The 26398-nt window shown below is 38.8% G+C and overlaps 1 protein-coding gene across 1 annotated transcript; it reads left to right on the top strand.

Moving 5' to 3' along the window:
• Window positions 1–3126: 3126 nt before the first annotated feature.
• On the top strand, window positions 3127–25244 carry LOC131988719 (RAS guanyl-releasing protein 1-like). The gene is made up of 17 exons (XM_059353943.1): window positions 3127–3297; window positions 3767–3942; window positions 11204–11311; window positions 12681–12741; window positions 12820–12951; window positions 14091–14244; window positions 14380–14553; window positions 15801–15917; window positions 15997–16272; window positions 16652–16732; window positions 18076–18180; window positions 18336–18445; window positions 19738–19882; window positions 19971–20007; window positions 20414–20545; window positions 22612–22925; window positions 23005–25244. Exons 1-17 carry the CDS (start codon window positions 3161–3163, stop codon window positions 23137–23139), a joined length of 2394 nt encoding a protein of 797 aa, XP_059209926.1. The 5' UTR covers window positions 3127–3160; the 3' UTR covers window positions 23140–25244.
• The last annotated feature ends 1154 nt before the right edge of the window (window positions 25245–26398 follow it).

Here is a 26398-nt window from a genome sequence, read left to right as displayed (position 1 = left end):
TTCCAAAGAAACATTTGCATTTCTTCCTTGACATTAGGTCATTCTGAATGCATAATCTTATGCTGACATATGGTCCACTCATATCATATAATGTCAGAAGAAGTGCTGCAGTGAAATCAAGTCATTCCTGTTGCAGAAGTATATAGAAGACTGCCTTTCAGTTCTCCTTATGTGTGTCTTTATTGTTTGTCTAAGGTTGAGTAACAAGGTAGCAACAGTCACAAGTTATGCAATCCACAAACAGCACATATGTCTTCACTCATTCTTTGAAAAATCATAAAAAGTGGGGCAAATGTTATTCATTTTTTTCCATTTCTGTCTGTGTATTAGGCTCAGTGTCATGATAAAAAAGAAATCAGATTTAGTTGTACTTTAAACCACATGGGGGCAGGCTCAAGGCATCACTCACTGCTTTGATAACAGCACTGGCACAAAAAGGGTGCAGACAAGCTATCTTATCAATAGTAGCCAGCTGCTAATACACAGGTTCTCACGACTTCGGTGTGCCTGCGGAAAAACACATGAACTCAAGCTACTGTGGATGGCACCTCATCAAAGGGAGGAGGCTTGGGGGTGCAGGAGGCGCAGAGCTGTCTCAGATTTAATCACAGCCTGTATGCACCTTATATTATTTCTGCTACGGTGTGTCTTGCTCCTCCTGAGCTCTGTTAAAGTCGAGTGAAAAAGGGCAAACGCAAAGCTCCAGAGCTAATTTAACTGCATCCCTTTTTTGCTTCAAATGGATGGGTTATGGTCAAAGAAAAGCTTGGATTAATTCAATTTCCAATTATATCCTCTGTAAAGGTTTTAACATTCCAGCATACAGCTTATTCTGGTGTGTTTGGTGTAGTTTTTAAGTCACCATAACATTCAAATGTTCTGAATAATCCACTTTAAAATCCTTAACGCTTTGAACCCTACGTTTTCTGAAAGGTATTTTCTTTGATAAATTGCCAAAAATCCACTGTTTATTGTAGAAGGAACTGTAAAAACTGGCATTACCGTCAAAATTTTCATTAGAAAGAGTAACCAAACATGTCTCATTTAAAATGTAGCCAAAAATAAAGTTTGGAATAACTAGATCCTGTTAAAAAACATTAAATTCTGCAATCTTCAGCGATACTGTGAAGCCATGATTGATTCTGCTGAGATGGACGGTCATGTGACAAATATTCACTGAAAATCAGACAGAACTGCAGGTTCGATTGCCAAGGATACACCGTTTGTTGTAGAAAGAGACTGTGAAAACATGCATTGTCATTGAAATTTGAACTACCCATGATTGTGCTGATTCCACAGAGCTGCAGGACTTATATATTGCAGTGATATACAAGGCCACAGTAAGTTAAAATGTTAAAAGAGAAAAAAAAAACAAAAAAACAAGCTGAAACAGCTTTTTGGGGTTCAGATAGAAGAACTGTGCTTTAGTAATCGTACATAGTTCCTTTCCACAACAGTACAGTTTACTGTCATCTCACTCATTTGAAACTGTAAAAAAGATTACTAATTGAATCATAGATTTCAGTCTCCAAGCCTACACATTTCTGCTGTCCAATATCAAATCATATGAAGCTAAAAAATCTCATTAAGCTCACATAAGCAGAGCCCAGGTCTCTTGGGGGTCCTTTACATGAATATATTTTGGAAAATGTGTGGGATGTGATTCCCCTTGTAGTTTACCGAAACCCTTTTGTTTGTTCAGACTGCAGAACAGGAAAAGGGTGGACCTTCCTCTGAAGATAACAGTGGCTGTAGGTTCCATTAAGGCTTATTGTGATCTACTGTATGTGGTGCAGAGAGGACATATCCTGAAGTCTGCTTTAAGAAGAGTCTTATCACACTCATCCGGGTGGAGAACAGAGCTCTGTGTCATGTAGACATTACGCCAAAGAATAACAACACAGTCACATAACATTTAATAGCTGAAGTGACACCATGAGCTTTCCTCAAGTCAAGGATCTGAAAACTACCTGAAAATGTGTTTAAGAAAAGTAAAGAAAAATAAAAAAAACAGTGAAAACTTTGGTAGCAAAAGTTGTCAAACACTTACTGTGAAATAACAGAAAACCACCGTAAGTTATTTGACAGATAATTTATTATATATATATATATATATATATATATATATATATATATATATATATGTATATATATGGATAGATAGATAGATAGATAGATAGATAGATAGATAGATAGATAGATAGATAGATAGATAGATAGATAGATAGATAGATAGATTAAAAAAAGAATAATACTTCATTGTTTTTTGTTGTTGTTGTTGTTGTTTTTACTTTACGTAGAATTCACTGTAATTTAACATTCAAGACCATTAAGCTATTGGATAATACTGTAAAAAAAAGAAAACGTTTTTTGTACATTTAGTGCAAATGCCATAAAAAAGTAACTTACTTTTATTATAAAAATAACCATTAAATAAAAGTTGAAATCTGTAAATGTATATAATAGGACATTATTGATTTTTTAAAACATGATTATTCAATTACTTAATGGTCTTGGATGTTACATCACAGTGATTTCTATGTAAAAATAAATAAATAAAATATTGCTAAATCATATTGCTAAATGTAAAAAAAAAATTGGGGGGAAAAAGCAATCTAAAACCCCCCCAATATAATAATAATAATAATAATAATAATAATAATAATAATAATAATAATGTATATTAAATACAGATTTTTACTGTATATTATCTTTTTTTTGGAAAATGAAATTATCTGTAAAATAAATTACGGTTGTTTACTGTTAGGCCTATGTCATTGTTATTTTTTATTATTTTCATTTTCATCATTAAACTTCTATTTTACGGTTAATATTTGTAAGAAAAGTAAGAAAAAAGTAGAAAACTGTAAAAATAAAATAAAAATCCAGTAAATTTCTGGAAAATAACTTTCAATGGATTTTTTTTTTTACAGTGTGTAAAGTAAAAGTGAAAACCTAAACTCGAAGAACTCGGGACTTTTGACGCAGGTAGTAACGCCTGCTGAGGAACTGAGCCCACTGTGTGTGAGTGACAAGCCCGGCTCCACGGCCGCCCACTCACAGACGAGCTGGGTGACTCTTAATTGTGTAACGTTCATTGACGAGTCAGCACAATGCTGCTGAGACCGCGGAGGCGCACTGAGCCGAGCAGAGCGATGAAATGCTCCAGTCGAGTCGAACACAGATGGACAGCCTAGTTCAGCCGCTCGTCGCCCAGTACCTCGCTATGGGATGTCAAACAAAAGAAAACTGCCAAAACGAAAGTATAACGTCGGAAGAAAAGGGAAAAGATGATGCGTAAGTCAGATTTTCTTCTTTTTTTTTAACTGAAGACTTTCTGGCGTGGCTTCGGCGTAAATGTGCGCATTGATAATCTCAGTTATCAGAGTCGTGTTAGTGAATAAATAGGTGTGCCGTCAAAACGGTGCGTAAATCTGATGCTATTTTTCTGTAATCTGAATTCTTCTTACTTGGTGACACTTCAAACTGCATCAAATTCCATCTTGTTTACTGGTCACTCAACAGTTTAAACTGGATGTCCGCAATCAACTGGTATTTCCCCCAACTTAAAGGAAGGAAATGAGAACAATGAATCGAAAAATTCCAGGGCTGTTTTTCTTTTAAATTCAAACAATGGCTCCAATTTATTGTGACAAATATACAGATCTTTTCATGTGTCATAATGTTAAGATTATGGTTTGAAACACAAACATACTCACTTTCATTATAACAAGCCTTCTTGTGCCCCTCACTCTGGTCTCTGTAGGAGAGCGACTCCAGGATGCAGCTCCAGGTCAAGGGTGTCCCCTCCAGGCCGTCCTCACAGGTTCCACAAACCCAACCCGGCCCAGACCGCCCCAGGGAAATCCACTATGTCCCTGGGTCCCCTCACCAAAGGGGGGAGCTGGGAGGAGCTCATCCAGGCCTGTCTGCAGTCCTTCGGTGAGTCCTTGGTGCCAGTTTGACTTCACCCCTGCAGTGAAGTGCAGGTGTTAGCGGTTCATGTTTATGCACCACCGTAATCTCACAGGAATCTTTTGTTTAAGTTTCCCTCATGCTTTTCTGCAGTGTTTGTCTCAGTCACTGAGAAACAACAAAATGATAAGCCTCAGTTTATGTTGGATCACATGCTGTTGTAGTTTCCCAGAAGTCTGTTTTCCCCAAAACTTTTGCTGCAACAAGTCTGAGCAGGCCTCGAAAGAGAGAGAGAGAGAGAGAGAGAGAGGGGTGCTTTGCATTTGAAAGTGATTTTTGTTTGTATGGACCCCTCTAGAGTCTTTGAATCATTTTCATTCTGCCTGTATATACTACTTAAGAAAATCTTTACCATGCCATGTTGGTGTAATTTTTTTAAGCACAATCTCACCTATTTAACCTGATAATTAGTTTTTTCCTGTTTGAATTACTGGTTCAACATTTTGAACCACAAAAAAAAAAAAAAATAGATTTTGAAAATGTTTTTTTTTTTACTTTCAAAACACAAATCATGCTAAATGAAGAATTATAAGTGCTGCAAATGTGAAAATAGCTTGCAAATGCAGAGAACATCTAGTTGTATATTTTTATAGTAAATATATTTAACCTTATCTCCAGTTTTACTTGCTCTATCATCATCATACAATGGAGTTTCAAGCCAGAACAAGCCAGAGGGAAGTTGACGGCAGTGAAACACGTTGCTTCGTTTTTATGTTGTGACGTCATGAAGAAGTCATTTGATTTGAGTTAATGTAGGATTTTATGCTTAGAAGATGAAATAAGCTGTATTGATGCTTGCCAGATTTATTGTCTGTATTTATTTTTGCATCAGGTTGTTTTTAAATGTTGGGGGGAACATTCTTCGATGATCACTTGCATTATAATTTATGTTTCTGCGCTGTTTTTTGTCGATGAATGTCTCAGTATTCATATTTTACGGCATGGAAGATATTTGCAGGGCTTTTTTAATGAAAAAAGAATAGCAGTGATTGAGTGGGCTGTAGCTGGATCAATCAAGCAATGATCATTGGCTTCATCAAGTTGTCTGGAGTGCTCTCAGAGTTATGGTGATTGCGCCTCTGAAGAGACAAGCTTTCAAATTGCCGTTGCTTGGTTACACAAAATGGAGCGAGAGCAATGGAGAGGCGTTACAATGGGCTGCACATAAAATGACATCCCATAACTACATTTATCTGTGGAGGGGTAAAACTGGGCTGTAAACGACAGAATTAATAAAAAGAAGGAACCCTGTAGAACAGTAACAGAGGATCGGTGCAGTGTGTTATGGCTAGGGGTTTCCATGAACAGTGTCTCTTGATAAAATGGAACATAGTCCGGCTCCTCCTGGCCCACATCACAGACGAACCCCCGAGGTCCACGAGTCCTGCCACCTTTTCAAATGTGAGTGTGCACGTAAGAGCTATTTGAAGGATTACCTGATGGCAGCTTCAAGCCCGGCTGAGCCGAAAGGTCAGCTCCCCTAACAGTGGTCCTCAGATGCTGACCAGCCTTTGAAATGCAGAGCGCTGTGAGGTGTGGATCAATAGCTGCTGACATCACTCTCTGCAGACCACACTGCACCTGAACATGTTCACTGTCCACCTCATGCTTATATATTTAGTGTTTAATAGATATTAAATTGACTGGCATTCATATTTGTTAGATGTTGTTTATAAAATATGTAACACATCAACAAAATTATTTTTACAGTGAGTGAGTTTTCTTTTGGCCTGATAGGAAGCCTCTTTTTTTTTTTGGCTCTTTTTAAATTTTGCCCACTGTGGCCCTCACAGGATAAGAGAAATTACATTTTGCCTTTTCTCTTTTTTGACGATGTAAGCTCTTATCACTGAAAAATTAGTGATAATAGATTAGAATAAAATAGAATTTCTACATACAACACTTTTCCAAGTGCCCACAAGTGTCATGAATATTGGACAAAAATAATATGTCTCTCCAAATGCTATACATATTGAACTATATGCAGTTTTACAACCTCTACTTCCAACCTCTCCTGTCCTCTCCTCTGTACTCTGTGTAAACTGATTTTCAGTGAAAACTGAAAAGACTGTTCGTCTCAGCAGAATCAATCATGGCCTCAGTGTTGCTGAGGAGCAGAATTTAATGTTTTTAAGTGGATCTAGTTATTCCAAATGCTTTATTTTTGGCGATGTTTTAAATGAGTCATATCACAATTTTAAGCTCTGTTTTAAGTATTTTTTCGAATGGGAACTGTTGTAACCTATGAACCATTCAAGGACTGTCCGAAAGTTCAAATCTCGACAAAAATGCCTGTTTTTACAGTTTCTTTCTACGACAAACGTGTATTTGTGGTGATTACTTAGACAAACATTTCAATCCTGGGATGGTGGCAATCAGGGTTAACCAGGTTATTCAAGTTGCAAATGTGTTCATCCATGTTGACACTGGATAACATCGAACTATATTGATCTAATAGTGGATTTTTAATATGTTTATTATATAATTAAACAGTCAATATTTGCATTCATATTACTTGCACTTGGAGTCCAAAAGGTGGACGTTTCCACTGTGTCATCATTATTTATTGGAGCTTGTAACATTCAAAGCTTCTATTTAGGTTTTTGAATGAAGCTTTCAGTGTCTGTTGACTTATTTGATGACCTCAAAACTGAAATCCTGGAAAAAAAAAACCTGTGATTCATCTGATTAAGTCAGTCTTTTTTCTATTAAATCAACTTTCTATAATGAATGTAACTCATCTACATATAGACACAGAGGCAATAAGATTTGTTAAGCCTAAACTTTACCTACAACTGTGCAGAAATCCCAGGTTTAAACAGAACTAGAAGGGCACTCCATAGAGGCATGTCCTACTTAAAGGCGTTCAAGTGAATTTTTTCCAGTTAATTTGTGTTTCTCACCAGTGATTCGGATCGGCTCAAAAAGAGGTTTTTCCTTGGGCCGTGCTGCACCCTTCCACCAGGTTCCATGAAAATTGGGCCAGTAGTTTTTCTGTAATCCTGCTGTCCAACAGACCAACACACATGTAGCTGAAAACATTACCTTCTTGGCGGAGATAATGAAAAGACATGCAATGTGCAGCATTCAGTGTTGATTTAGAATTGGAATAACAAGGTTATGAATAAAGCTTTGAAGCTTTGACCTATTCGGTGCAGATCTATAACTAATCATTTCAACCATTTATCCATTCATTTTAGCAATTTAACTGAACCCCGGCGGGATTTAATTGTATGCTTTCTTTAAAAGGCTGCCAAAAACACATTATTTATCATAGAAAGAATCTGTAAAGCAGGAATTATCGTTGAAATTTGAACTTTCCGACAGTCCTTTAACGGATCATAGGTTATGAAAGTTTCCGTTAGAAAAGTTACCAAAACAAAGCTTAAAATTGTGATATTTCTGTCAAAATCACTTTATTCTACATATCTCATTAAAACATCACCAAAAATAAAGCGTTTGGAATAACTAGATCCTGTTAAAAACATTAAATTCTGCGACAGTGTGAAGCCATGATTGATTCTGATTATTCCAATTTTTAAAAAATTCAACTTGCATTTTTTTCTTTTTTTTTATGATTTATGTGATTATAACTGTTTTTGCACAAAAGACTGTGGCCACTTCTAACCATGATTGTGCTGATTTGATAGAGCTGCAGGACTTAATACAAGGCCACAGTGATTGAAATGTAAAAGCAGCATAAAACGCTCCCCGAAAACAGCTTGTTGAGATTCAGAGGATTAAACCATACTATCCAGTACTTTAGGCATACTATTTCAACTGTTTATCTTTTACTGTAACTACCTATTGTTTACCACTTATCTCCTGTTTTTACCTAACTTATTTGCTTTCTTGCTAACTGGTTTTCTCACAAACTTCATCATGTGGTGTCCAGGTGTTCTGCTGATTCAATATGTGATATATTTTCCAAATGAAATCAATGTACCCCCGGGCAACGGCAGGGGTAGCTCTGAGAGAGTCACTGCTCTCAAGTATAAATTCAAACATGGCAGTTCCAGTGAGTCCTGAGTACAGAGAGATAACAATCATCTGACTTGTATTCCTCTCAAACAAAGAGACCATCCAGCCTGATAGTCTCTGTCAAAACAAGGAAATGCGACATGCAGGTTTGGAGCGGCAGATGAACGTCACAGATAACCTTAAAAGGGGGCCAGGCGCTTCATGTTTATTACCGTACAGTATCACACAGTTCCAGTGTGGCGGGGCGGCAGCTTTCCTAATTTTTCCAGTCAGGAACAGACAGTCCGGAGGGGATTTCCTCTTGCAATTAACCCTGCACAGGGAGTGTTAGTGGTTGGAAAGTTGTGAAAAAAAGGATGGAGCAATTGTTTACCTGATAGAGTCATGACTTCCTGTCGAGCATGTGCCACAGGTCTGATTTTGCACCTGAATGTGAACTAAAATGTGAATTTAAGTTGGTTATTTTTGTAAAAATCAGGCTGATTTTCCCACAAAGAAAAACAAGAAGAAGAAGTGGATTCTGCTTTGTATACTCTCAACTGCACCAAAGCTTAACTTCCTTATCAGCCAGGCTAGACATTGTTTCGCTTCTCTTCTCTTTCACTCTCTTATTGACTCGACTGGTGAGGTAATTGATATTCATCTGGCTTAGCTGGCTGTGTGTTACAAACAGAAACACACCCCATGCAGGATATGAGGGCTGGATTAGTCAGCTGCGGCTGGAGTGGTGAGTTGCTTACAGATAACAAAGATTAGAAAACATGTTGCCATGGAGTCCGAGGTATTTCCAAGGTGATATGGTTTAAAAGTGGGTCCACAGACGCCTGATGTCCTTGATGGTGTCAAGATACTGGCAGAGCTTAAAGGGAAACAACTCTCAGCCGCAGAACTCATAAAAATGTTTCTCGAATTTTCTGCACAAGGTGTTCATTCTCTGCAGGTTGTTCGGGGGAGATGTAAACTAAAATTCCCCTTGATATATAAATAATATTGAATCATTCCTCTTTATGTGTGTAACCACTAATTCACTGCATGTATCAGTGGTTTTAGGTTTCGTAGGAGATAAGTGGAGCATTTTCTGCAATTACAGGTCAGACCATTGTGATGTTGTGTGATATTTTGTACAAATGTTCAGGTTCTTTTATAAGAAAAAAAAGCAGTTGAAAAAGTTTCCCCTCCCAGTGAGGTCTCAAGATTTCTGTTGTAGCGTCGCAGCATCAGACAACAAAGATAAGCAAAGGTGGTCTGGTCACAAAGGGAGGAAGTGAGATATATACGCAAGGAAAAAGGAAGCGAAAAAGGTAGTGAGACAAGCAAGCTGCAGAGGTTCACACAGCCAGAGGAAAAAGCAAATCTTCACAAACAGGGTCTTTTATCGTATGACGAAATGTGGTAACAGTGGATGCATTAGTTGGTATTTTCGCTGGTTAACCTGAACTGATGGAAATATCTGTGTTATGGTTTTCACAGGTAACACATACTCAGTGTTGTCATCAACCCACTGTAGAAATTAATGAAGTTAAGGCTGCAACTCACTCTTATTTTCACGACGGATGAATAAAGTATCCATCCCAGTTTCTCAAGTCCACGGTGATGTTTTTGAATCATGAAAATCTCCATATTTTAAACAGCTGATAACAGCATTTGCTGCCATTTTTGCATGAAAAATTACTTTAATGATTAATCAGTTTTCAAGAGTTGGGTATTTCTTGTGTCATTGGACTAATTGATTAGCTGAGTAATTGTTGCAGCTCTAGTAGTTGTAATAATAATCTATAAAGCACTGCATTCATGGACATTTGTTTGACATCCATCATTGCAGTTTATCCCAAAAATAGCAATTAAAGGCTGTGATGTTCTATATTGTTCTCATTATGAAATCTTATAAAAAAGACCAAAACCATTAATTAATTAATTCAGCCGATGTTTTCTAAAAACTCCAGTGGTTTTAGGGAATTATTTATCCTTTTTTTCTACCAATGAAAGTATAATTTGTCACGTAATAGGGAATAAGGAAGTCAGAAATCATTGAGAGATGTAGTAACACATAGTTGGCTTTGTTTTTTCTACGGGAATTGTTCACAATGAGAGAAATACCGGTTTGTGTCCAACTAAGTTCATAGGTAGCCAGTACGCTATGAGAAAATAAAGCAATAAGAGCTGTAAAGTAAATTTAACCCTCTGACCCCAAAGATGTTTTTTGTTCTTTTTACATTTCACTCACTGTGGCCTTGTATTTTACTGCAATATAAAAGTTCTGCAGCTCTATTGAATCAGTATAATCATGGCTAGAAGTGGGGACATGGGATGTATCTTTTGTGCAGAATAACACAGTTATAATGACATAAATCATAAACACAAGTTGAATTTCTCTGATAAATGATTTTTTAGAAATTGGAATAAAATAGAATTTATATATACGCGTATATATACACTTCCAAGTGCCCACAATAGCCACGAATATTGGAAAAGAAATTTGGGTCTCCACTTGCTATACATATTGAACTATTTGCATGTTTTTTTTTTAAAGATATTTATTTTGGGCCATTTTTGGGCTTTATTGATAGGACACAGTGAAGGGGGAGACAGAGGGGAAGACATGCGGGAAAGGGCTCCCAGTCGGATTCGAACCCGGGCCACCCGCTTACGAGGACAATGCCTCTATGGTACGCGCTCTACCAGGTGTGCCACCAGGACGCCCCGAACTATTTGCATGTTAACAGCCTCTCCTGTCCTCTCCTCTCTGCTCTGTGTAAACAGATTTTCAGTGAATATTTGCAACACGTCACTGCGGAGCAGAATTTAATGTTATTAACAGGATCTAGTTATTACAAACCCTTTTTTTGTGACGTTTTAAATGAGACATGTAGAATAAAGTGATTTTTTAAATATCCCAATTTTAATCTTCGTTTTGGTCACTTTTTCTATTGGAAACTTTTATAACCTATGATCCATTCAAGGACTGTCAGAAAGTACAAATTCTGACGATAATGCCTGTTTTTACAGTTTCTTTCTACGCTCTTTCTGTGCTTACTTAAAGAAAACATAAATTTCCATCCTGCTGGGTTTCAGATGGTTTTACACCCATATGATGTGTGAGACACCACTTGGTAAATCTTAGCTGATGCCACCTAATCAACGGAAACATCGCATCACCTCTGATGCAACTTTTTTAAAGGGATGACATTTATCTCTCTCACTCCGTAGCAACGAGGGTAAATTAAAGTGTGTTCATTTTGTCTTGCAGACTCAAATGGCTGTGTGTGTGGGAGCAGCCACCTGTTGAACATCACGCTGACCATGCACCGTCTCCACATCTCCTCCAGCGACCTGCTGGACAAACTCACCGCTCTATATCCTTCAGCAGTCCGGCACGAGTCTGTAACTCGATATCTCGACACATGATTGAAACAAACAGCTCTGGCCAATTTCCGAGCAGCAAATGTAACGTGGGATCAGACCACTGGCTCTGTTGTGTGTGCAGCTTTTTCTCTCGGTTGTCAGCAGCAACAGGGCAGTCAAGCTTGGCTCACAATGCAGCCTGTAGCTGTCAGTGTAAAATGTGATAGGCAAGTGTTTACTCCTGCTGTCAGCTGCTGCAGACCTTTTACATCTCTATCCCATGCATTCAATACCAGGGAGTCTATTACAAAATGTTTGATTCTGCGTCTTTTATTTTTCCCCACTTCACACCGTGGAGAAAAAAAAAGCATGTTTTTTTTGTCCTGTGACTTGAGTGAAGGAGCTATAATCTACGCTTCCATTCAGGAAACGGCAGTGGCGTCACAAAGCCTCTCAGAGGAGCGCCTCCTGGCCTCGGTGAGGGCTTCAGGTGTTAATTACCTCTGCCTCTTTCACATACAGGTCCTCTTCAGCTATATATAAACACAGACCCTCTGTCACTTAAAGAGGCCTCCGGCTCACACAGACCCACGTCAGAGCACGCAGCTCCGAATGCCCCTTCTTCTATTTTTAACCCTCTCGTTCTGAGCCCAAGACCCAAAAGGATACATCAAATAAATCCAGTGTGTGTGGGTTAGGATCAGGGAAGAGACACTGGGGCCATTAACAGCCTTCATCACAGTCTGGCCTTGGGATTGCGTGGGCAGTTCTTCTGCTCCCATGACGCAATTAGCCTTTTTATGTGCATCACTTCAAGCTGATTTCTGCCAATCGAGAACTATAGTGTCAGCCTGTTTTTGTATAATAAGCAAACGCTTTTGTGTGCACTGTATATAAATTGACGTGGCAGTGTTTTTGTGCTCAAAGCGTCTGTAATAATAAATAATATTCACCACAGCATTGATTAAAACATCTCTAATGCCCCTCCCACTAAACACTGCACATTAATCAACAGTTGTTCCACAGTATATGAGGCATTGATTGTGTGTTTTCTTTGTACATTTTGTTATTCACTTACTTCTGTATGCCAGAGTGATTCATCCAGTGATGCTCATCAGAGTTTTGCTTCATGCAGTCGCCTCCTCCCACATCACCAAATGCCACTTCTGTTCGCCTTTTAGTTTAGCTGCTGGAGTTTTTATTAATGAGGTGTTTTTATGAAAAAAACTCAAATATTTTCGGTATTGACTCACCTGTACTGGACACTGCTGATCAGCAGGTTTGCAAGCCATTTTCACCTAAACTAAGATGTTTTTTAGCCTGCTGACTCCTGGTTTAAAGCTTTAAAACCACACATTAGCTCCTTAACTAACTCTTTACATTTAAAACAGCGATGGACAATGAGCAGCCGACAGAGTGCCAGAGGATATGCTACCTCATCAGGTGAGTTTAACACATTTAGGAGTCTAACTTTAACTGTATGTTCAGTATCAGTCACGTGAAATCCTCTCCGACCTCCAGGCATTGGATCCAGGAATTCTGGATGATGTTCCGGTTGCACCACAGCTTGTCCGACAGCCTGGACCAGTTCCGGGAGCTGATCCGAGAGCAGGGGCAGGAGCATCTTTGCTCTCTCCTAGAGACCAAATGGATGTAAGTGTTAATCTCTGACCAGCTGGCAGCTGAGACATTAGGGCCTACACGCCACTCAGTTGTTTGTTCAGTCACAGAAAATACTGAAATCAGTCACGATCAAGAATAAAGACTTTGAACTGTAAACAACAGAACTTTGAGGCTGCTGAAGTAGCTTCAAGGGTTTTTTTTTTACACTGTTTGACATCATATATAACTGCCACAATTCCAAAAAAGCTGGGACATATATCAATTGTGAACTCTACAAAGACCGTTATATTTTAACTATTGTTTTTTGTAAATATACACAAGTTTGATGCATTCTTGTATTCATTTTACACAGCATCCCAACTTATCTTGTGTCACATTTATGGTTAATTTGCACATTATTTTCTCTATTTATCAGTATGTAAAATGTCAGAAAATGTCACAGAGCCCAAGGTTATGTCTTCAAATGTCCTGTTTTGTCTGACCAACAGCCCAAAACCCAAAGATATTTAATTTATTATCATAGAAGACCACAGATACCATCAATTATTAAATTGGTGAAAATACCTTCAATTGGAATTTATTATTTATTATATTACTAACTTAACCCTCTGAACCCCAACAAGACATTTCAGAGCATTTTTTTTGCTCTTGTATTTCACTGCAATATATAAAATATATATATAAAGTCCTGGAGCTCTATGGAATCAGCACAGTCGTGTAAGTGGGAACAATTTAAAACTGTCTTTTGTGCAGAATAACACAATTATAATGAAATAAATCATTTAAAAAAATTTTTTAAAAACTTTTCCTCCGATAAATTGTATTCTATTATTTTGAAAATAAAATGGAATTTACATATACAACACTTTTGCACAAGTGTCATAAATATTGGGGGGGAAATTGGGTCTCCACATGATATACATATTGCAGTGTACATTTCTACAACCTTACCCGTAGAATCAATAATGGTTTCACAGTGTTGCTGAGGAGCAGAATTTAATGTTTTTAACAGGATCTAGTTATTCCAAACGGTTTATGTTTGGCGACATTTTAAATGAGGCATGTAGAATAAAGTGATATTGACAGCTTTGTTTTGGTAACTTTTTATAAAGGAAAGTTTTGTAACTTAAGTTTCATATAAATTTATGAAAACATGCTATTTGTTGTAGAAATGAACGGGACTGGTCGTGGAAGGCCAGCCAAAAGATCAAAGCTAACAGCAGTAAAAAGAGGAAGGTCTCTCTGCTTTTTGATCATCTGGAGCCTATTGAACTGGCTGAGCATCTCACCTTCCTGGAATTTAAGTCCTTCTGCAGGATATCAGTGAGTATACACACACATTATATTTGTACATTGATTTGTTTATTTGACATGAACTGAAAACCAGTTGGTACTTCCTCTGCATGGGGAAATGCCTTGCAGTTTCCGTTACACTCCTCTCTCTGCTCTCTCTGCCAGTTTGTAGACTATCAGAACTACATTCGACGCTGCTGCATGAAGGACATCCCCATGATGGAGCGTTCCATCGCCCTGTGTAATGGCGTCTCCCAGTGGGTTCAGCTGATGGTGCTGAGCAGGCCGACTGCACAGCTGAGAGCTGAGGTTTTCACCAAGTTTATCCATGTTGCGCAGGTAGTGGTTTTAATCCCCCCCAACACCCCCATCACTACAACTCTTACACTTTCTTTTCCCTGTTTGGCAGCAAAAATGGAACATTTGACACATTTCCTCTTTGCTTGCATCTACGTGCTATTGTTCACACACCTTATCTAACTAATGGCAGTCTATTGTCACACTCTGAACAGCACTATAGATGCTACATAATTGGCAGTTGCATAATGCATATTCACAGAGAGCTGCTAATGAATCTCAAGAGCTATGCTGAAGGCTTTTAATGTATCCAAAGATTTTAGCAATAGAAAAATATTAACTAAATGCAAGCTAATGGAGTCATCAAGTGGAACACACTTAGACACTGAAGGGGCAAGCTTTTTTTGGCTGCTAAACGTGCACAAATGACACAGAAACAAACCGTCTTATCGCCAAAGAAATTCACCCCTAATCAATGAAGATCTGCTGTAGATATGCTCTCTCATACACACAATTATAGTTTCTACTGCGGTTAAATGAGCCGAGCCTGGTCTATTGAAAAAACAGTAAAAACCTGAGCCTGAGTTAGCTTGATAGTTATTTAGGGCTTCACCCCTCACAAAACCACACTTTACCACATTTATACTCAGCTACTTTGATAATTGTAATTATGTGCAAAAAGGAAGGCAACTTCCACACAGCTGCAAAACTTTATGAATGTGTTTGCATTTTAAAATCATTGCAGCAATATCTTTTGTGGATATGTCCTTAAGACGTGGCATATATCGGTTGCAAGTGATGCACAATTTAGGAAGAGTTTATGCAAGTGGAAATGACAGAAATGACTCGTGAGCGTGGTCACTGGTCAGACCTTGCATGTTTAAAACAGTCCACCGAGAAGCTACAGGCAGCCTTGCCGAGAAGTGAACACGCTGGCTCCGGGGAAGCTTGTACTCTGGAGGACCTCTTGCACTGTTACACTAATGCATCAGTCTGCTGCTGCTCACTGCTGTCAACCTCGAAAAACCCACGGGTGTGGAAATGAATTTCACACCACAATGCTCCAGTGACAGCACGAATTAGAGAACTGAAAAGAGAGGGAAAAGCACTTCCAAAAAAGAGTGAGATATCAGAGCACAGCAAGAAAAAGCCAACAATATAAGTGGCTTATGTAACGGCAGTGTTGTGGATTATATAACCAGGGCTACCTGGAACAAGTTTAATTGTGCGTGTTTATATGTGTGTGACAGATAGACTGACGTGTGCTTTTTTTATTGTGTGATCACCAGAATCTACATCTTATGCACAATTACAACACACTAATGGCGGTGGTAGGAGGGCTTTGTCACAGCTCCATCTCCAGGCTAAAGGACACCACTTCACATGTACCCAGTGAGGTCACCAAGGTAAAAGACGTCCATCGCCATAAGAACCAGCTGATGATCGAGCCAAAACATCCTCACAGAAATTCTACTCCCTCCCCAGGTACTGAACGAGATGACCGACCTGCTGTCCTCCTGCAGGAATTATGACAACTATAGACAAGCTTACAACAGGTGTGCAGGTTTTAAAATCCCCATCCTGGGCGTCCACCTCAAAGATCTGATTTCAGTCAACGAGGCCATGTCGGACTATGTGGATGACGACAAGGTGAACGTGCAGAAGCTCCAGGCTCTCTACAACCACATCAACGAGCTGATCCAGCTGCAGCAGATCCCTCCCAGGCTGGACGCCAACAAGGACCTGGTCCATCTGTTGACGGTAGTGCAACTTTGCATTTAGATTCTCTTCAAATTGTGATGTAGCTTTCGTGTGATTCACTGGACAGATGCAAATGAGAGCGGTGCAGCATGTGGATTGTCCGCGCTCCTGTGTGGGTGTGATGAGAGTCTATGATCTATGAGTGTGTGGGTGACGAACTGAGTGTGAATGAGAGTGAGTTCAGATTGCTGTATTGTTGTGCTACCTGTGTGCGGTGCTTTAATCGTACTTGAACGACAGAATGCCTATGAAGAGATAATAGTTACCCTGTGACCTAATGTTGTCCTCTTAAAAACATTTTTCAAGGAGAAAAATCTGGGTGCACAGAGAGCTCTCTCTTACCTCCCATGTGTCCTTGTTTTCTCCTCCCTCCCTGCAGCTGTCCTTGGACCTTTACTACACTGAGGACGAGATCTACGAACTGTCTTACACCAGGGAACCGAAGAACTGTAAATTACCTGTGAGTGATAGAAGCAGAGACACTTTAGGTTAACAGCTGTTTACGGGTCGAGAGCTCCTTTGTCACTAGCTGACATCAGCAGTCAAATAAAAGTAATAAAACAAAGCTGAGTATTGCTTAAAGGAATAGTTCGAGATATAAGATTGATATGCCTCCAGGGGCGATTGAGATGTTTTGGCCTCAGTAGTTGGGACTGTAGACTGTATAAATAATGGACATAGTCATTGTGACGTCACCCACTGGTTTGTGGGTTTGTTGTTGCCATCTTGCAGGTGAAATCTTTGTTTTTTGAAACCAGGAGAGACCAAAAATTGAACAGCTGACTCCTTGGAGTATCTTTTAGTACAACCGAACGCTGAACGATTTTTAAAGTTATTAAAGGTAGCCACGCCCCAAATCATAAGCTTCTTTATCATCTATTTTCTTCTAAATGGGACCATTATTTAACATCATATTATTGAAGACTTGAAACTAGCGATTGAGACCATAATGTTACCATGAGAGTTTTTCTGAGGTAATAAATCAAGTGAGAAGTCGTCATTTTGTATTGAGATAGATAGGACTGGAGTTCTTTTGCAGCCGCCTTCAGCGGCCCCTGCTGGATATTTGGTAGAATGCTGACTGAAGGCACTTGTGGATTTGCTTCACTGCTCAGACCGGGATGTTGCTGCCTGGTGCGGAGCTGTGATGTTGTCCATCTTTTAAAAACTACTATAGAGACAGAGCGCCATGCGTCATACTCTGAACACCATGCTGACAGGAAGGGAAAACTATCAGTGCCACAATACACAACCATGGGCTGAAACACTAACAAAATGCCTGTTTCTAGCTCAAACTATCAGTTTAAGCATCATATGATTGTTTTAGGTCTTGATGTCTATCAGAAAGAACGAGTTAGCTTTAGCAAGCTACGGCACTTAATACCCCATAACTTTCTGAATTATCCACATTCTACTACAACATTTGTTGTATACTGTCACGGACGGACGGACGGACGGACGGACGGACGGACGGACGGACGGACGGACGGACGGACGGACAGAGAGACAGAGAGACAGAGAGACAGACAGACAGACAGACAGACAGACAGACAGACAACTCTCCTTTAGGCTTTATCTCTCTGCAAAACAGCCAATAAGCATATTTCCCAAAGTGTTGAAATACATAAATGTCCTTCTAAGCATTAGTCAGCTTTAAGAAAAGAAAGAAAGAACAGAAAGATAAAAAGCCGGCAATGCTTCTGCTTCTGAAGGACGTTCATAGATTTTGTGGAACAGAACTGCCGGATAATATTTTACATGTTTATCTGCCTACTGAGACTTGCTTTTTTAATTTCCCATCAGCCAGCCACCCCCTCGAGACCTCCAGTGGTTGTGGACTGGGCATCAGGTGTGGCTCCTAAACCCGACCCCCGAACCATCAGCAAACACGTACAGAGGATGGTGGACGTGAGTTCTTCTCCACATAGCTGCACACAGCAAATGCCGTTATATAACTTTAATAATTTACTGGGAACTATTCTTCTGGATGCTGCCATATTGACAGCCTGCCATTGTGCACTAAGAGTCTAGCAACAATGGTGTTTGCCTTTTGTCTTCCACAGTCTGTGTTCAAGAACTACGATCACGACGACAATGGCTTCATTTCTCAAGACGAGTTTGAGAAAATTGCTGCTAGCTTTCCGTTTTCCTTCTGTGTCATGGACAAAGAGAAGTAAGTTTTGTTTGACAGGTCATGCACTCACACACACGGGAGAGGAAGAAAAAGTGGTATATTTGTAGTGACGAGCGCAGTAACAGGAAACATAAAGTAGCAGCAGAACTAACCACCCTCCACCCCCTACCCCCCCGCTACTAAATAAACACTGTTTTATTTCTCATGCACGTAAATGTGAAACCACAGGAGAGCATGTGATTCCTTATTTAGACCAGACATGATCACTAACTAAGTTGAGGGTTTTTACACAATGACAGCGTGGTACGGTGTTAAAATGAGTGGGCGCAGTCACAAATAAATCACACTTTCCTAAAACATTGAAGTTAGTTTTAACATATTAAAATGTCCTTTGTTAAATGTATATTTCCCCTATATATGTTATATATAATTTACAACTGTGTTTCTCTTATTAATGTAACTAAGTTCATTTACTTAAGTACTGTTCCCCTATTTAAGTGCAATTTTGAGTTTTTTATACTTAGTATTTCAATTTCATGTAACTTAACACTTCTACTTCACTACATTTTAGAGGAAAATATTGTACTTTTTACTCCACTATAATAAGCTGACAGCTTTAGTTACTTTTCAGGTGAAGATTTAAAATAAAAAACATGATACATTTAAACATTTTAATCAAAATGAAACCTCATAACAGTATAATATGTAGCCCTGCCTTGAGAAAATAAAAAAAACGTACATAAATGCATTATTATTATTATTGTTATTATATAATAATAATAATAATAGAATAATATATAATACAATCTGAGTGGGTCCATTCTGCATAATAAGTACTTTGGAGTAATTTCACAGTGTGGTATTATTACTTTTACTTAAGTAAGGGATCTGAATACTTCTTTCAACACTGATACTACAGTATGAATGTGTTGTGGTTGCAGTGGTGGAAAGTAACTAAGTACATTTACTCAAGTACTGTGACCCTATTTAAATACAATTTTGCAGTACTCGAAGAGGAGAAAGCTAGAGGGAAAGGGAGCATTGGTATTTCCATTTTATGTAACTTACTACTTCTACTCCACTACATTTTAGAGGCAAATATTGTACTTTTTACTCCACTACATTTAGCTGCAACTTTAGTTACTTTTCAGGGTACATATGAGTACATCTTAATGCTGATACGTTTGAACTTTTGCTTTAATAAGTTTTGAATGCAGGACTTTTACTTGTAGTGGAGTACTTCTACAGTGTGGTGTTAGTACTTTCACTGAAGTAAGGGATCTGAATACTTCTTCCACCTCTGATACTACAGTATCTTGTTGTGTTACCAGGGAAGGCCTCATCAGCAGGGCCGAGATCACAGCCTATTTCATGCGGGCTAGTGTCATCTGCTCCAAACTGGGTCTTGGCTTCGTCCATAACTTCCAGGAGACGACTTACATGAAACCCACCTTCTGTGACAACTGCTCAGGATTTGTAAGTGTATGATAAAATATAGAAAGAGTTCTCCAACAATACCTTTGATTTTCAGTCATGTGAACACAATATTTCTTCTTTTTCACAGTTGTGGGGTGTCATCAAGCAAGGCTACAGATGCAAAGGTGATTATTTCACTCTTTCTTGTTAAACTGAAGCCAAATGTCAGTCATGCTTACAAATGAGGAAAGGTACACAGTGTCTAGCACTGTCACAGCAGGTAAAGTGAAGCTATGTTAAGACGTGTTGTATAGTGTGGTTTTCTGTGTTGCACCCAGCTCGCTGAACCTTTGCAGCACATGAAAAAAAAAGAAAGTCTGCAGCCAGAACCACAGTTTTTCCCCCTCCCCCGTCCCGCAAAAAGATCTGAGCGCTATTTGTTTGCATGGCAGTAAGCATGCAAAGGACTAAGAGCTGCATTTGCAGAAGAGATAGAGTTCAAAGCAAAGTCAGTAGAAGTCAGTTTGTAGATGTTAGACTGATGCTAGTTTCCTGTTCTGACATGTTTGTGCGTTCTTTTGGCTTGCTCAGACTGCGGGATGAACTGCCACAAGCAGTGCAAGGACCAGGTGGCGTTTGAGTGCAAGAAGAACGCCATAATGACCAACGCCATCGACAGTCCAACGCCAAGCTCTACGCCTGTCACCATGGGCACCTCAGAGGGTGGGTTTGGGTGATGGGGTTCCCACAGATGCACCACACTCACTCGTATGATAACAAAAACAATTATTGCTTTCCTATGACAGGTGCCATCTGCTGGCAGAGGCTTTTGAACATCAGAACCCCACTATAAAAACATGTTTTCTTTGAAATATCAATAATACACCGTTTATCATAGAAAGAAGCTGCAAAAACAGGCCATGATTGATTCTGCTGAGACAAATATTCACTGAAAATCTGTTTACAGAGCAGAGAGGAGAGGACAGGAAGGGTTGTAAAAATACAAATAGTTCAATATGTATAGCATGTGGAGACAAAAATAATCTTATATTCATGGCACGTGTAGTCAATTGGAAAAGTGTGGGCAACTGGAAAAGGAGATATAAATTCCATTTTATTTATTAATTAATTTATTTGAGAAATTCAAGTTGCATTTTTTCCTGTTTTTTATGATTTATGTCATTATAATTATGTTATTCTACACAAAAGAGATTTTTGAGTTGTTCCCACTTCTAGCCATGATTGTGCTGATTCCATAGAACTGCAGGACTTTATAGATATATTATATATTGCAGTTAAATCCAAGGCCAAAATGTAAAAAGAGCAATAACAACAAAAAAACACCTTGAAAAGGCTTGTTGGGGTTCATAAGGTTAAATCATGTGTTCATCTCAGCAGTGCTTCTTCCTTCTGCCTGCCACAATGTACAAACCCCCCCCCCCCCCCCAAAAAAAAAAAAGTCAGACTTTACTTGAATTCACTTTAGTTTTCTGCAGCTTAAAGACAACACGTCTGGTGCACAGTGTCTGTTGTCAGGGTGATTTCCCTCCAGCTGTCATTAGGAACTGTTTCACTTACAGTAAGCTACCCACCTGCCATGAAAAAAAAATAATATTCAGAACAGAAGAACTTTCGATTTTACTGAAACAAGAAAGCACATGTTAAAAACACGGGGGCTATCTTAACACAGCCCCTCTTTAAATGAGTATTTCTGACGTGCTGTTTTGTTATATGGTTTATTTAGCTTTGAGTCATTTTGTTTTGTGGCTATTGACTGCTTTGATCTAGTGAGCTTAGTTTCCTTTAAAGGTATAATATGTAAAATTTCTGCATTTGGTCATATAACATTTAACCCCCGTAGTGGCTCTTGCCTTCAGATAAAGACATGTCAGAGACCCTCTGAACCCCAACAAGCTGTTCCAGGGCATTATTTGCCTTTTATTTATTTTATATTTTTTTACATTTTACTCACTGTGGCCTTGTATTTCATTGCAATATATAAAATATATGTACAATCTATAAGTCCTGCAGCTCTATGGAAACAGCACAATCATGACTAGAAGTGGGAACAACTCAAACATGTCTATTGTGTAGAATAACACAGTTATAATGACACACATCATAAAAACAGAATAATATATGATAAATTATTTCATAAAAAATTGGAATAAAACTGAATTTATATACACAGCACTTTTCCCAAAAGTGCCTACAAGTGTCATGAATATTGGATAAAAAATATTGGGCTCCACATGCTATAAATATGAACCATTTGCATTTTCACAACCTCTCCTGTGCTCCCCTCTCTGGTCTGTGTAAACAGGTTTTCAGTGAATATTTGTCACATGACCGTTCATCTCAGCAGAATCAATCATGGCTTCACAGTGTCGCTGAGGAGCAGAATTTAATGTTTTTAACAGGATCTAGTTATTCCAAACAGTTTATTTTTGGTGACGTTTTAATTGAGAATTGTAGAATAAAGTCATTTTGACAGAAATATCACATTTTAAAGCTTTGTTTCAGTTACTTGTTCTAACAGAAACCTATGATCAATTCAAAGACTGTTGTAAAGTTCAAATTCCGCAGATTATGCCTGTTTTTTTTTGGTTTCTTTCTATGATAAACTGTGTATTTCATTCAGAGGGTTAAAAAGTCACTCATGTTAATGGACAGCATTTTTTTTAGTACTTTTATGTTCTGCACACACTGGTGGCACAGCATCGGGGTTCAGTATGAAATGGACCTTTAAGTCATATCAATGAAATAACTTCTGATGCTTTACTCTCCAGGTTCAGAAGATTGTCCTTTCCCCTACCCACCAGATGACAGCAAAGACTGGAGCCCAGACTCCCCGGTCACCTCATATTTGAGGCCTCGGAAGGTCCACAGTGGCACCCAGACAGAGGGACACTTACTCTCCCCTGCATCCCCCCAGCCTGCCCTGCTGCTCCCAATAACCCCCACCCTCACCTCTTGTCCCAGCCCTGTGCCCCAGAGGAAACAGCGACACTGCGCCAAGTGGGAAAACCGAGCGTCTGTTGCGCAAAAGAGCCATAAAGAGCCCGAAGAGGAGAACAAATCTACCTATGAAACTCTTGAATTAGTGAGTGTCAAGACAAAGTTTCATTTAACCTAAACACACATTTACTGCTCTTCATTTAAATATTTTGTGTCTTCACCAGGACAACCAGAGGCTCCAGATAAAAAACGAGACACTACGTAGGAAGCTGAAGGAGGCAGAGCGGGAGGTGGAGATACTAAAGACACTGCTCAAGAGGCACGCTCTCCACCCTGTGGAGGAGGACTCCTCCTCCTAGACACACACACACACACACACACACACACGCACACCTCTAGGGAGACCGGTGCTGCCCCCTCATGGCAGCATGAATAAATCAGCTACTGTGTGAACATTTAAAGCAGGGGTCAGCAACCTTAGATTGGTGGCTAAGGCTGGTGGCTTAACCAGTTGCACCACTGTGCAAGAGAGTTTTTTGAAAATGTTAAAGTGCCCTCTCATCTGCATGCCTCATGACCTTTCAGATAAGGGTGGCAGCATTCTTGTATAGTGCTCATATTTATGTTTGTTACTCTTAATTCTCCCTTTTTGACATTTGCTGCTTTTGCAACATTTTGTAAATGAGTGAATGTCATTTAAAGCAGTACGCTAAAATGAGAACTGTGCATATAATACAGAAGAGGATTATTATTATTTAATATATTATTATTATTATTTTCCTCCTCATTATAAAAATAATTTTTCACTTTCAGAAAAAAGTCGAAGTCACGAGAATGAAGTCGCTTTTTAAGTTCTGTGAAGTAGACTGCAGGCAACAACCTGATTTTCCTCAATATGTCTAAAAAAAATCACAGAAGTGACAAAGCAGATTTTCCCAAAACAATAGTTGTAATAGCTACTACCAAGAATAGCTCATTTATGTGTCAGGGGATTTTATGCTCATTTTATGAAATTGATGAAAATCAGGTTGTAGCTTACAGTTTGGATAGAAAACAATGTTCCTCTGATGACTAATTGACACAGGAACAACCAACAATCTGTGAATATCTTTCCAACTTTACCAAACACAAAAAGTTGACTTTATTCTCGTCATTTCGACTTTTTTTTTTCTAAGTTGTATTTCAACTTTATTCCCTCCCCTCATTATTTTTTTCTCCTACATGGCCCCAATCCTCTTAAAAAGTACAACTATTTGTTAAGTTTATTCCTGATGAACAAGATTGCCAGAAGGGTTGGTTAACGATTTAATGGCTAATTACCCGGTACTTTCTTGATTAAAACACAGCTTTACACCCCTAAAATAAAGAAGCCCTCTGTGAAGCTTTGGCAAATACTAGTTGGGGTTGGGACCCCCAGGTTGGGAACTAATGGCCTATATAAATGGAATAAACAGGCTGAATAAAGTAACAGATGCAATAGTGATTTAAAATTTGATGTAGTATCATACTTAAACTGTTGACCTTGAAGTTTATTTGGCACACTGCAAAAATATCAAAAAGGTTGCTGACCTCTGACTTAAACTGTTTCACCAGGATAAGGAGACCCAAGCAATTCGGCATCACTTAAAAGGTATAACGTGGGATACAATGCACATGGCCAGTGTTTCAATGCTAAAGGTACACAAAAAGCCAATCAGTGTGTCACATATAATGAGGTTAAGCACATTTTTTAAAACCAGCAAGTGGAGAAAATACAGTAAAAAATACTGCAGTGTTGCATTTAAGGAGCCCCTGTATTGTATTGTAAAGTTCACAGAAGAATGAAAATCGTTGCAATGAGCATTACTCACTTTTTTTAGTGAACCATTAAGCGTGGAGTTTGAATGGAGTTCCCTAAAGGTAAATATATTGAATGAAGGAGTGCAGTATTTTAAAAATAAAGCAGAATGTGTTTGATTAGTTCTTGATCAACAATGAGACCAGATATTTATGTTAAACATAAAAAAAACGGAAATGAGAGGAAAACAAGAAGTTTATCGTGCATCATCATTATTATTATTATTATTATTATTAAAGATTACAGCAGCAGGATGAAGGTCAGCGGCCTCACATGTACAGGACTGTTGTTCTGCATCATTGTCCCTGTTCACATCAATGCACAAGATGTCGTCAGTGCTTCTGTTAATATTTATTGTCTCAAACACTACACCGTTCATATAAAGAGTGAACATTTTTTGTACAGCATATTGGTACTTTCAGTGGATTATTTCTGCTTGTGTGTTACTTTCACTCTGCGGCCGTGTCACTGTGTCGTTGTGGTGTAGCAGTGTTGTACTGTGAGTCAGGAAACATGTGTTTGTAATGCATGTAATGAAATGTAAATACAAAGTACACAGTGCCATCTTAATTAAGTCAAGTCTCTCAGTATTGTTCTCTTATTGTTATAATAAATACTGTATTCTGTATAAAACCTGTGTGTGTGTGTGTGTGTGTGTGTGTGTGTGTGTGTGTGTGTGTGTGTGTGTGTGTGTGTGTGTGTTGCTCAGTTTAACCACTGGGGGTCACTAAAGCCTCATTCTTCAGCTCCCCTGCTAATGATCTTTGACTTTTTGAGTTTCCAGACTCTCTGGGACTCGTTCTATAAATGCTTCACTCTAATTAGCTATCTGTGTGTTTACCTCAGACACTTTCTGTCAAATTAAAAGCTCATTCTCTCTGCTTTCTCAACTTTGAAAATAACTTTTAAGATGAGGAAAGCAGAAGTTTCATACGAAAAGAGGTTAAAGCATCAAATATAAAATCACAGAATGATGCATTTGTGTGACATAAACATTTGAAGACAGCCTGTGTCACCCTGTTGTCTGCAGAAGGTGCCAATCCGCCCAGTCCCTTGGGCTTTGCTGCTACTAATGAGTGCAGCTCTGCACACATAATGTCGTCCCGTATATAATGAGAGGGCGACTGACTGTCTGCTGCTGGAGAGGAGCAGAGATTCAAACCAAGTAATCCTTGAGTTGCACACAGCGGGTGATTTTACACCACAGCTGTGATTCAGCATGTGCATTTCTATTGTGGCAATTCATCCTCGGATAAAGAAAAGCCATTTGACTGAAATTATACTGTGCTTCTTTATTTCCTGTCGTACAATGACTTGTTGCCTTGCATCGACTTGCAGTGAATAAAGATAGTCTCTGAGGCATAGCAGCAGCTCACAAACCTAGCCTCGGTGACAGCTAATTTACTTCTATTTGAATGTGACACCCCGCTGCAAGGGAGCAACACCCAACGTCTAGCAGGCTCTGTGCACGGTAATGCTGAATAATTTCCAATATCATGGCTGGCTGAGAGAAAGTGACAGAGAGATCATGTGCGAGGGACAGTGGAGAAAGTATTCAGATCCCTTACTGAAGTAAAAGTACTAATACCACACTGGAATTAATCCACTACAAGTCCTACATTCAAAACTTATTTAAGTAAAAATACAAAAGTATCAGCCTCAAAATGTACTTAAAGTTTCAAAAATGAATGGACTCGCTCTGCAGAATGGACCCACTCAGATTGTTTTATATATTCTAAATATATTCTTCTTAATATAATGTTATGAGGTTTAATTAAAAG

The sequence above is a fragment of the Centropristis striata genome, chromosome 16 (assembly GCF_030273125.1).
Source record: "Centropristis striata isolate RG_2023a ecotype Rhode Island chromosome 16, C.striata_1.0, whole genome shotgun sequence".
In the NCBI taxonomy this organism is placed as follows: Eukaryota; Metazoa; Chordata; class Actinopteri; order Perciformes; family Serranidae; genus Centropristis; species Centropristis striata.
Note: the sequence above shows the minus strand (reverse complement) of the source record. Positions and strands in the feature narration are given on the sequence as shown.

What these genes read in the sequence shown, in the direction of transcription:
- LOC131988719 (XM_059353943.1), top strand. Translation starts at nt 3,161, where the DNA reads ATGCTCCAGTCGAGTCGAACACAGATGGACAGCCTAGTTCAGCCGCTC. An exon ending in AGTCCTTCTGCAGGATATCA is followed by an intron (nt 14,245 to 14,379) that starts GTGAGTATACAC and finishes TCTCTCTGCCAG; the next exon opens with TTTGTAGACTATCAGAACTA. An exon ending in GCAAGGCTACAGATGCAAAG is followed by an intron (nt 20,008 to 20,413) that starts GTGATTATTTCA and finishes TGGCTTGCTCAG; the next exon opens with ACTGCGGGATGAACTGCCAC.